The following is a 13,039-nucleotide window of genomic DNA, read 5'->3' on the forward strand; positions in this document are numbered from 1 at the left end:
GTTGGCAACCCACACGTAAGCGCTAGGTATCCAGTATGGCCAATTAAAGGGATAATTTTGAACCGCACAGCACACACTGATGCAAATTTTCCACTCCGCCGCAAAATTGGGTCAAATGATTGTGGGGTGGATGCAATTTTATGTCAACTGGTTGTGTCCTGTACTACCTGCTGGAAACCCTCAACCTGGCATTCACAACAACTGTCTGACCACAGCTGCTGGCCATCCAGTGGATGGGTTGCTCCACTGTGATTATGGTCTGACAACTGTGACCTCTGATTTTAAAGTTTGTAAAAGTTCTTCAGAAAATGCTTCCATCTGGAGAAGCCTTTTTTTTTACTTCTATCTACCTGTGTTGGCAGGACTGCTGAACGGCCATCTACTAGCCATCCAAGCTCAGGAGCCTGCCTTTTGTTGTAAAGAACTCTGGCTCGAACTTGCAAAATGAATCAACATGTAACAAGTTGGAAAGATTTATTAAGAGTAAGACTTAACAAAACTAGGTGGTAATTTGCAGGCTCAGACAGGTTTTACTTCCAGTTTTAATCATGCACAGCGGAGCGTGCAAGGACTTGTCGCATGGTCTTCTCTTGCTTGTAGTTGTGTCTTTTGTGCTGTGAGGCTGTCCTTTGCGATGACGACCTTCTCTGCTGTAAAGATGGGGTGGAATTTTACAACCCTGTTGTCGCGGATCTGTGGGATGCAGTAAGCCACTCAAAACACCATTGACTTCGGTGGGGATGGAAGATCCCATTGATGGGAGGGTCCATAAAATTCTATCCATGGTCAGAATTTTCCAGCCATTCATGCCCCGCCACTGCTGCCAGTGAGAATGGAGAATTTGGCACTCAGCTAAATCTCCGTTCGCTGCAAAGGGATTGGAGAACCCCAACTGCGGGCGAGGTCAGAATCCGGCTCCATGGATTCTAAGCTGTTCTCTTAGCTTGTTTGGAAGTGCGTGTTGCTTTGTGCATGAAACGTTTGTACCTGATTGGTTCTGCAGGTATGTGATAATTCTGTGATTGGTCCAAGTTGCCTTAGCTCTGTCCATGTGACTGACATCCTGCTACTTTATAAGGTACCTTGGGCATAACTGCACATCCTTTCCCTAATATGGTCCCATGATTAATCTAGTCTCCTATGTCAGCAGTCCTATGTATCCAAAGTTTATGTTCCAAGCAAAGTCCACATAAGCACTCGCCTTAAATACACTATCCAGTAGATAAGGTTTGCAATCATACTTTAGCAGTTGTAGTCAGTTACCTGAGTTTGTTATACTGACATGAATAATTTAAACACTGACTATATTTGAACATAACCCCTTTGAATGTTAATACAATTAGTAAAATTGAGTACAAAACATAATTTTCTTATATATCCTTAACTGGAGAGGCTTAGGAATTGACTGCCACCCCTCAAATCAAGCTCGGGATCCTGGCCTTAGCAAGTGTTGTTTCATGACCTGTATTTCCTTCTGACAGGGGTTAGGGCCCACAAGCAAATATCCAGCCACTTCCCCCTCTGTGTTCCCTGTTCGTAAGATTCACCTCTCAAATCTGCCTGCCGTCTCCTGACCAATGAATGAAAGCTGGTGAATTGGATGGATAGTCAGGTGGCTATGGAAAGCGAACGGATCAAATGTTCAGCAGAGAGAGGAGGACAAGGTTTTATCTCCAGACAAGTAAAAGCATCAGATGTGTACCATATTCTTAAATATACCTTTTTTTGGTGCAAAAGCCTATCCACCTCATTTGCAGAAAAAAAATAATCACGGTACATGATCTGCAAATAAGGTGCAGAATGCATGCTACAAGTAAATACAGCTACCCTTGCATTTAGCACCTCCCTACAACCCATTCCCACACCTTGCCTTGGTAGAGAATATAGGTAGGCTACAGAAGCACCAAGATTTCCTGGTCTCTTTAGATCCCAAGTGGTGGTTTGTCTTGCCCTCTGGTAAGGCACTATGAAAGGGTCGGAAATGCAAGAGCAAACATCTAGGAATTGATCCTTCTGACAACTGATTGATAGTTAACAAGCAGCAAAGCCCTGGGAGCAGCGTAACGTTGTATGCGGGCAATGTGATTCTTGGTTCAACTCCTGAAGTTCAAAGCTAATATTTTCCTCCCAGCAGCAAATGTTCTGGCATTACAGAACGTCTGCCTGTTGTGCCAGAATGCTGGAAGTCTGATCCAATTTCTTCAATTTATAGCAGGGAGAAAGAGCGTTGTCTCATTTGCAGGGTGGGTTTTGGCATAATCACCAACTGGAGGAAACCACCTCTGCAGAAGAGAGATGTTTTGCTAACATTCCAGCACCGCAAGAATAATGTTCAATATACGAAAGCACCTCATAGGTTGGAATTCGCCTCCCGCTGAAAGCAGAGACCAGGCGTCTATCTAAAGTTAAGAACTGAGGCGAAAAGAGATGGCATAAAGACTTTCTCCCCTGGGGATGTCCCTCCGAGTTAGTACCACTATTCCCTACAGCCTACTAATATTTCCAATGGGAGTCCTGGGAAAGAAATGTTAACACAGAGAGCTAAGTGGGAAATCTCTATCCCGCCCGTACTATCCTGCCTGTTTCTATTCACGTTGAAAGCATAGGGAAGGAGTGGTGGTGAGATGGCTGTGGGTCTAATTGCCTAAATCTTTCCCTTGTTTTCAGAGACTGTAAGGAAGAATCTGCAACCTAACGTGCTCAGTCAGTAGCCATAGCCACAATTAAGCATTTGGGGAAATAATTGGCTTAAATTTGACAATGATGGAAAATAAGAGGCTAAGCACCTGTGGCTCCCCAAGGTGCATTGTCTGGGTGCCTCAATTCCCATTGGGTGCATTGCCTATTGAGAAAAGTCTGCAGTATTGCCCATCACACAAAGTTTGAGTTATCGTTCATTCTGGTTCTAAGACGGGTAAATATTTACATTGCACACTAGGCTAACTATTGTCTAAACTGCCTATTGATGCTTTGAACAGTATAAAATGTTGGATTTCTGCAAGAGTGAAAATCCCTCCTGAACAGTTCAATTATTTCATGGTGTAAAGCATCTCCTTTATGAACTCGAGTATTGCTGAAAAATGATACATTTTCTTTGTCAAAGCTGCTCCTCCTGCACTCATTAGGGCACTTGCAAGGATACAATGCAAGAGAAATCAATATGAGTCTGTTAAGAATTATGCTAACAACCAATTTAAGATTGTCAGTCAGGCTTGCAATGTGGCGCATTTGCATGTACTATTAATACACAAGGCCCTGTTCTTTACAGACAGAAGTAACAGGTGCACACATTGCGCCCGTTTCAGCTAAACAAAATAGATGACAGCCATTCGCTTGTTCATTCCTCAGGGCAACACTTTGGCCAATCAGAGTCAAGTTGCCTGGTTTAACTTTTAAACAATACTTGGCATTTAAATGTCAGTCACCATCAACTGGTGAATTATCCAAGACAACACCTCTACCAATCGGAATCCACTTGCCAACAAATCAGCAGTCTTTTTTCATACAGTAGATATTTATTGATTTTTTTTTTTCCCTTGCAATGTATTCTTGTGGATGTCTTAATCGGTGCATTCCTCCCACAGGACGAAGGTGTGCAGGTTAGGTGGATTGGCCATGCTAAATTGCCCCTTGGTGTACCAAGATGTCTAAGTTAGGAGGATTAGCGAGGTAAATACGTGGGGTTATGGGGAGAGGGCCTGGGTAAGACTCTCTGCCAGAGAGTTGGTGCAGACTCAATGGGCTGAATGGCCTCTTCTGCACTGTGTAGGGATTCAATGATTCTAATGGCTTTGACAATAAAGCTTCTTGTCAGCACTATTCACATTCTGTCCCACCAAATGGCTATCCATAAACTTTTCTCCTTTGAAACTTGCCAGCAATTGAAACCTTTCCTACAATGTGCAATCAATCAGCAAAATATTCATTATCATTTAAATGCTGCATTACTTGATGAGCACCTTTAGCGCCCAAGATGGAGTGGACTAGAGTTGATTAAAGGATTTGACCGAGTAATTAGCAAAAAACTATTTCCTCTGGTGGGACAGTCCAGAACCACTGGTTTAATGTTAAAATGGGTACTGTTCGCGGGCCTGGGAAAATCTTGAATTGAGTCTAAATGTTGATCATGAACCATTGTCATAAAAACCCAAGCGGTTCACTGAAGTACCTGGTACAAGTGTGACTCCAGATCCACAGCAATGTTCTCTGAAATGGCTTAATAATTGAGGATGGACAATAAATGCTGGCGTGCAACATCCCATGAATGACTTTAAAAATGGACAACCTCACATTTCCCACATAATTTGCCAAATCTTTTGCCCATTCACCTAATCTTAATCCTTTTGTGTCCTCATCTTACCTTGCCTTTCCTATTCATATTTATGTCATCCTATTTGTATCCTGTGTAGTGAAGTCCATCTGCGGTTGATTAGCTCAGTTGGCTGGATGGCTGATTTGTGATGCGGAGCAATGCTGTACTGGCTGAGGTAATTCATGGAGGCCCAGCTTCTCAACCTTGTTCCTTACCTGAGATGTGGTGACCCTTGGGTTAAATCACCACCAGTCAGCTCTCCCCCCTCAAGGGTGAGCAGCCTATGGTCATCTGGGACTATGGCAACTTTTAGTCAAGACCACCTTGAAAAACCTGTTCAATCCATCTGTCGACTCCATTATTAACTCCCCGGACTCACATTCTATTGGACCAACTCTTTACTTTTTAAACTATCTATCGAAACTTTTACTATCTATCTTTATATTTCTTGCTACTGTTCTCTTATAGTCTAATTTTTCTCTCATTATTCTTTGCTGATTTTTATATTCTGTCCAATCCTCCATCCCAACTTTGCGTAGGTTGTGAAAATCTCTGCTGAAAAAATTGTTGAGGCTACGGATCTATTAAAAATTTCAGAACTGAGTTTGATTTTAAAAAAATATATACCAGGCAAGAATATTAATAATTGATTACAGGCAGATGGATGAAGTTAAGCTATAGATGAACTGCGGTCTAATAAATGGTGGAACAAGATGCAAGGCTGAATGGTCTACTCTTTTGTTTTTGCCATCTTGGCTGATCTGCAGATCAAGGAGCTAACTTGCATTGGTTGGATTTTGAGGTTAATGCGAAAAGTCAATCTCCATCTTAACTCTAGATACTGTAAACGCTTGATGAGTCAAATCCCAGAAGAGTCGTGTTCAAATGCAGGTTAAGCAGAGCGTTGTAATAGTCAAGGAGGACCGTTTTGCCACATGAATAGATCTCTATGTATTTTGAAACGCCTATAAATGCTTCTAACATCTCCTCTTTCACCTTCTACTTTTCAGATTCAAAAACACACCTGTCACAGCAAAAGAGTGAGAAAATCTTTATTCCACTTGTTTATGCATAGTTTACCCTGTGTTGCCTCATCTTGTGCAGCTGTAACCTGCTTGAATTTAGTTTGGTTGAAGCGGTTTGGGATTTTGACTTTCTTCACCACAATCCCTGTCTTTTTCAGCGTTGATATGATCTCTATTACAACTCCTGAATCTTATTGGTGCCTTTAATCAGCTGCTGTTGGTAGTGGTCTATGATGATAACTACCTTCCTTTTCTTTTCTTAGGTTTTGTCCACTTTCCTGACCCATGCCAGAGGATATCCATGCAGTTTTATTTGCCTTGTTCTGTGCAGGTAGTCTCTTGACTTTCACAAAGCACTGCAGCTTCTTGGGCTTCCCTATCATGTGAAGCTTCAGCTTTTCAGTGCCACCCATGCTGGCGCAGACCATAAGCAGTGATGTGTTCTTTTCTCTGCTTTCTGTCATCGTGTGCCCCTCATTAAACACTAAAGTATTTTGGCAAAAGATGGTAAAACAGTCTGGTTTCAGCTGGGTTAAAAAGGTGTTTTGTTAATTTTTTCACTTCATCCTTCAAGTTACAAAGCCAATGCTTAGAGTGGATCAGGCAAACCCAAATCCATTCCGTGCTTACTCCAAAAACCAAATTCAGAATCCAATTCAAGGTCCCCTTTAGAGACACAGACAAGTTCCAATTTTTGTGCACACTTGTCCATGAGACCAGTTTGGAGCCAATTATCTGTCAATCGGCCAAATATTGCTGTTACAATGAGAGCAGCCTCACCACTTAGAGTAGAAGCCTGTCGTGCTTCCTCTTGAATTGTCCAGCCATCCGTCACTGCAGGTAAACTCCACGCGACCCAACTTCTTCACCATGGCGACTACCCTTTTCTGCAGAATTGAGCCAGAGATGGGCACAATCTCTGCTCAAGCTGCCTTAAATCATATCAGCAGAACTTCTTCCTCAGGATAGGCAGCCGTTCTCACCCTCTTCCTCACTGGAAATGCCTGCCTGTTGAACTGTCCCAGGATCTTCTCCTTGGCTGTAGAATGGTGGATAAATTTGATGGCAAGATCTCCACTCTTTCCTGATGCCTGCTTTGCACTTCACGCTGCAGTTTTTCACTTTTTCTATCGCCTTCACTTTCTCTCCAAGCAACAACACATTTAACTTATGTTCTGTCATGTACGTGTGCTTTACAGGTCACACTGAAGAGAAATGGGAGCATGCTTGGGTCCAACTATTTGGTCACTTAATCATAAATCTCAGCATTATTTCTCTTTCTAATGCTGAATAAAAATTCAATGTTGAATCTTGGCAAACCAGAGGCATTGTTCAATAGTTCATGGGATTCTATGATTCTTAGAGTGCAGAAGAAGGCCATTCAGCCTATTAAGTGCACTGACTCTCTAACAGAGCATGCCACCCAGGCCCTATTCCCATAGCCCTACATATTTACCTTACTAATCCCCCTAATCTATGCATCTTGGGACACCAAGGGACAATTTTAGTCATGGCCAATCCACCTAACCTACATATCTTTGGACTCGCTATTCTGCTGATTGGAAATGTTCAGTAAATTCAATGCAATTGGAATTTTGTGTCACCCAAGTTTAACTCCTTGAGGTTCCACTGTATATCGCAAACATTTTCTCAATACATCTATGATCATTGCATACGGTATCACAAGATAAAGAAAAATTGCATTTTAAATGGCGCTGTTAATTAACTACCTTGGGATATCTGTCTTTCACAGCTTTGAAGTGTAGTCGCACTATGTTTATAAGGACTGTGTAAATACAGTACAAGGGTTACATACACCCTCATGGCAATCTTCTAATGAGAAAAATAATAACTCTTTTGTCGCTGCTTCTTTTGTACACTTGGTTTTCCTTCAATTATTCCAGGCAGACTTAACTGCAGACCTGTGTTTTCTGTTTGAATTCAATCCCATGACTTTGAACGTGACTGGTGTACAGCACAATATTTACAAAGTATACTAAGCACCTCCTAGTTATACAAAATTTGTTAATTGGAGCATCCTCATGGCTACAGGAAAAAATATAACTTTAAACCACGTTAGCAACAAAATATGTTTTCAGGGAAATGCACAAGGAGGCAAAACATTTCCGGTTTCTCAAGTGTTTGGCAAAAGGAGTCAAATATTTTCAAAATTTGAGGCAGATAGTCAAACAGCCCATTATGAAGGTATTTTTGGAAGCTGCTCTGAGAAATGTGTGTTTACTGCCTGGAATTCCAGTTGACCGCTTCCTGACTTGTTAAGGTGCTCAGCCTTGCCCCAAGGGTCTGAAATTTGCTTCCTTAACCTTTCTCTGGTCATCCCCTACGGTTTGGTATCAGTTTGCTCCCCATGCTATAAGTGCCTTGGAACATTCTACTATTTTAGAGACTATGGGGGCGATTCTCCCAAAAATGCTGAATTGGCGGGAAAACTGTTCTGACAGTTCAGCTTCTCACCTGAATCTCCGCACTTCTGTGCACTGAAGAGGCCCCAGTCAGGAATCTCATTTAAAACCCGGGGGGCGGGGGGGCTAGCTTAACTTCATCCATCTGCCTGTAATCAATCAGCTCTGTGCATGCACAGTGGCCCCAAACTGTCAAACTCCCGCTTGCTGGCCAGCCCGGGACCCCCACAGTGCTGCCCCTCCAGCCCCCTCATGGCCAGATCACGGCAGCGCCCCCCCCCCCCCCCCCCACACCCCCAGCCTGCTCCAATCGCTGCTTTCCCTCCATCCCGACCAATCCCAATGCAGAGTGGCAGCGGGACCCCCCACCAATTGCACCTTGGCCCCGCCCCCTTGGCACTGCCTGATGCCTACTGGGCAATGCCAAGGTGCCCCGGACATGGGCATTTTGCTCCTTGGGCAGTGCTGGGGGCACAGGCTGGCACTGCCAGGGTGCCCATGCCTGGGGGCACCACCACCGGCCTCTGACGCTGTGGGGGGGCTCTGATTGCCCCCACCACCCCCCCCCCCCCAACCTTCATTCCAGCAGGGTCTCCTGCCAGCTCCCCGAGCATGGGGAGCTAGTCTGAACCTCACCGGAATGAAGTACTCCTGGTCCTGATTCGATGGTCCTGATAATGAACAAAAATACAGATTTTAAATTACCTACCTGCCGTTTTCCAGCGTGGTCTGACTGGTGACTGTTCGCCGGCTCTGGGAGATGCGCATGCGATCCTGACGCATGTGCAAATCCCTGTTCAAGGCCCCAGACGCGTGTCTCCCATCCAGACCTGCCAGAAAAGTGGTGGGCTGTAATGGGAGAATCGCAGTCTGAGTGGGATTTTCCTGTGCAACCTGCCACGTGTTTTGTGGCGGTGGAGGTGGCCCGTCATTGGCCGGAACAGTGAACGCAACTCATGACCCAGCAATCACATGTAGACAAACCTGAGGGCACTTAGTTTGTTAACAGCAGCTGGAAATGCCAACCATCTCCCTCAAAGTCACATTTCTAAACCAAACCCAAAGGCTTCAAACAAAATTGTCTGGTTATTTATGGGGAAATATGAGGCGGACATTTCTAACATGAACTAATTTTTACAGATAAATTTTCCAGTCTAAGTGCTGTTGCTAGCCATAAAGATGAACCTGAATAACAAACTACAGCACACGAAAATTAAAGAAGTCATTTGGTAAATTAGCCTCCAAAGTTGAGCAATGTAATGAATTTGTTTGATCCTCTGGTTATTTTCCAAATGTTGATCCGTTTACATGCAATTTTTCAAATGTTTGAGCAACTTATTTTTTTAATACCAATATGCAATAGGTTAAAGTTGTAACCCTTTGCGTCTTTTGAGAGGTGTGAAGTTTGCAAGGATTTTCATCCGGTAGTTTGTCTGCTTGGACTTTGATAGTAATTATGTACAGGCCTCTTGACCCAAGAGCTGAGATACCAAAAAAACTTGATGCATTACGACATCCATAGATGTGCAGGACTTGGATTGGAAGAAAATGATGGGATTGAAAGCGTTGCTCAGTCAGAAACTATTGAGCATTGGCAGCAAGACAAGCCACAAAAATCTGTGCAAGCCACTGGCCAAATTGACTTCAGGAGGTTTACAAAAATGATCAATGAGTTTACCATGAGCAGGTATTGGTGGCAATGTTATGGTCAGGCCACACTTAAATATGAACAGAATTGTCCTCAAATACTCCCAATGTACCTGGTAGGCAGTCTTTTTTTTCATTTTCGCAAACAAGAAGCTGAAGTTACCATTCCAACTTTTAAAACGTGGAAAAAAATGTTTTTCCAGTAACTAGCACAATTAGGTTTTCGTATTCTAATCTGATAGCTATTTAGTTGCGGTGACTTTGCTCTGTTTGTAGGTCGGGCACAGCCTGAAAGCATTCTCTGTTACAAAGTCCTATTCTGTGTGATGTGCAAGTAACTGAGAAGCAATCTCTATTGCATTCCTTGGCAGTGTAGATAGCATTTCATGTACAACTAGATCAATGCAACTGAAGAAATATTAGTTGGACATTCAGATGTTTTAAAGGTCAATGCACTGCACGGCTTAAAGGGTGATTTAGACACTGTGTATACATCATCGTGGCAGAGACTGACCTTGTGTGACCCTTCCCGTGGAGAAAATGCACCAAATGAGAAAGGTAACTTGATTGTGGGGACAGGAAGTGAAGCTATGGGGCAGATATGCTGCATGGGAATTCTTTTAATACAGATCTGGCTATCTGCTGAGATCTTGACATTGATCCACTTGTAGATAATGGATCAATCGAAACTTTTTACATGGTATGATAATTGAATATTGCTGAAAAGAGAGACCTGATGCTGAAGCTTTTCGTCATGTAAGCACCCAATGGGCGGCACAATGATTAGCACTGCTGCCTCACAGCGTCAGGGACCCAGGTTCAATTCTGGCCTCGGGTCACTGTCTGTGTGTGGAGTTCGCACATTCTCCCCGTGTCTGCCTGGTTTCCTCCGGGTGCTCCAGTTTCCCCTCTGATGCACGATATAACACACGAGAGGCTGGATGTACTCGGGAAATAAAGGCTTTTATTGCCAACAATAACAGAGCTACCATATACAGTACACGATCCCAGACTAAAGGGTCACCAGGCAGAGCAGTGACCTTTATACCTCTCCCAGGAGGCGGAGCCGACTGGGGTGTACCATAACAACTATATTAACAGGTAGAACAGCCCAACCCTAACCCCAACAGTAACATATCTACAGACTCATAGTACTGGCCAGACCATGGCTCAGCACTACCTGGTGGGAACCAACAATGGTTCACCACACCCTCTCTGTCTAAAGATGTGCGGGTCAGGTTGATTTGGCCATGCTAAATTGACCCTAGTGTCAGGGGGATTAGCAAGGCAGTGTGGGGTTACTGGAATAGGGCCTGGATGGGATTGTGGTCGGTATGGACCAAATGACCTCCTTCTGCACTGTAGGGATTCTATGAACAGGACAAACAACAATTCCTAATTTCCATTAATCCTGACAACATATACTACAGGAGAAAAGTGAGCTGATTGGTTAGTAAGTTGACTTTGATAGGTTGAGGTATTGACTTGGAGAAAGTAGGCTCCTCACGCTCCCAGTTAACTCCCATACCCAGTTGTACTTCTGAAGGCTTGAGCTCGCTCCAGAACTAACTGTGCCCCCAGCCAAGCTGTTGCAGTCCAGCTTCAACACTGCTGCTCATCCAACAATGGCAGGCTATGTCCAGGGGAGGCAATGGCCTCGTGGTATTCTCGCTAATCTATTAAACCAGAAACCCAGCTAATGTACTGAGGACCAAGGCTAGAATCCTGCCATGGCAAATGATGGAATTTGAACTCAATAAAAAATATCTGGAATTGAGAATCTACTGATGACCATGAAACCATTGTCGATTTGTTGGAAAAACCTATCTGGTTCACTAATGTCCTTTTTAAGGAAGGAAATCTGCCGTCCTACTGGTCTGGTCTACTCGTCACTCCAGAGCCACAGCAATGTTGACTCTCAACTGCCCTCAAGGGCAGCTAAGGATGGACAATAAATGCTGACCAGCCAGTGATGCCCATTACCCATGAATGAATTTTTAAAACTCTACAAAAATACAGAACAAATCCACTAAAGCTAATTAACACCCCATCAGCTGATGATGTGATCAAGCAATGCTGACTCAGCATTAATATGCTCACCGATGCTAAGTTTGGGTTTTTCCAGGACCACAACTCCAGAACCTATTACAACCATTGACAAAATATGAATTCCAGAAGTGAGGTATCCCATAGCGTGACCGCCCTTGACCGAGGCTGCTTAATGCAGCATCTGACCAAGTCCAACATGAAGGAGTCCAGCAAGACTGAAGTCAATGGGTATCAGGGGATTCTCCTTGGATGGAGTCAAACCTCCTACAAAGAGTTGTTTGAGGTCACTCAGCTCAGCCCAAGGACATGGCTACAGGGTTGTATCCTAGATCCAGTTATCTTCAGCTGTTTTATCATTAACTTCTGTCCAAGTTAATGCCAGAAATGGAGATGATGATCCCACAGTGTTCACAACCATTTGCATCTCGTCAGATTCTGAAACAGTCTGTAACTGCATACAGCTATACAGCATTCAAACTTGGGCTAGTAAGTGCCTGGCACTTGTGGTACTATTCTCAATAACCCCCATAGTCAACAAGAGACAATCCAATCTTCTGCCCTCTACCTTTACCAGTATTACCATCACTGAATTCCCTAACAGTTGGGGGTTACTATTGAGCAGAGACTGAACGAGACCAGCCATTTAAATGCTGTGGCTATAAGAGCAGACCAGAAGCTGGATATTCTGCAGCAAATAACTCTCCTCCTAACTTCTCAAAGCCTCTTCACCTCCAAGGCACAAGTCTCAAGTGTGGTGAAATATTCTCCACTTGTTTGGATGAGCGCATTCCCAACAACAGTTGAGCTCAACACAATCCAAGGAAAAGCAGCCCATTTGATCGGACCCGGTTCTCCAATTTAAACTTTCATTCCCCCTCACCACTGGCACACAGTGACAGCAGTGTGTGCTATGTTAAAGATACTTGCCTGCAACTCATCAAGGCTTCTTGAATAGCTCATTCAAAATCCATAACTATTACCAGAAGAGCAAGTGCAGCAGATACAAGGGAACACCATGATCTGCAAATCACCCAGCATCCGGACTGGAATTCTATCGCCATTCCTTCACTGCAGCTGGGTCAAAATCCAGCAGCTCCATCCCCAACAACACGATAGGTGTATCTACATCATAAGAACTTCAATGATTTAAGAAGGCAGCTCACCACCATCCCCTTGAGGGCAATTGGTGATGGACAGTAAGTGCTGGTCTTGCTAGTGATGTTCACATCGCAAGGATTTTAAAAATCAGCATTGTTGAGAGAGAGAGAGGCGTGCTGTTGAAGCTTTCTATCTTGCATTCATGACAGACAGACAACGCCAAATTTCAAAAGGAGCAACAATTTGCATTGCATGAGAAGAGGGGGGGGTGTGATTGTTTTGCAAGTTGACTCGCAGCGTTGCTATTCAGAACGCACCAGGGAACCATTATCCTGATGCCATTGCCTGGACATGTTCCTTTTCCCTGCAGAGGTCAGGTCTCTGTATGAATATTTGTGGCTTATTGCAAGTGGGCCGTATTGTGAGCTAGACTGATCATTTTAAATTGGCTGTTACTATAATTCTTATCGCATTCAGGATTGTTC

At 43.8% G+C, this 13,039-nt stretch overlaps 1 protein-coding gene across 4 annotated transcripts in view; it reads left to right on the plus strand.

Annotated features, from left to right (window-relative positions):
* LOC144501616 (neuronal-specific septin-3-like) overlaps window positions 1–13,039 on the plus strand; it is a 305,860-nt gene that overhangs the window by 12,007 nt on the left and 280,814 nt on the right. For 2 of the 4 annotated variants that reach the window (XM_078225492.1, XM_078225497.1), the window contains exon 2: window positions 5,323–5,352. The exons of the other annotated variants lie outside the window; for them this stretch is intronic. In XM_078225492.1, the coding sequence (XP_078081618.1) occupies window positions 5,323–5,352 (30 nt within the window). The remainder of the gene's footprint in view (window positions 1–5,322; window positions 5,353–13,039) is intronic. 4 annotated transcript variants of the gene reach the window in all.

This window comes from Mustelus asterias, chromosome 12 (genome assembly GCF_964213995.1).
Source record: "Mustelus asterias chromosome 12, sMusAst1.hap1.1, whole genome shotgun sequence".
NCBI classification, from domain to species: Eukaryota; Metazoa; Chordata; class Chondrichthyes; order Carcharhiniformes; family Triakidae; genus Mustelus; species Mustelus asterias.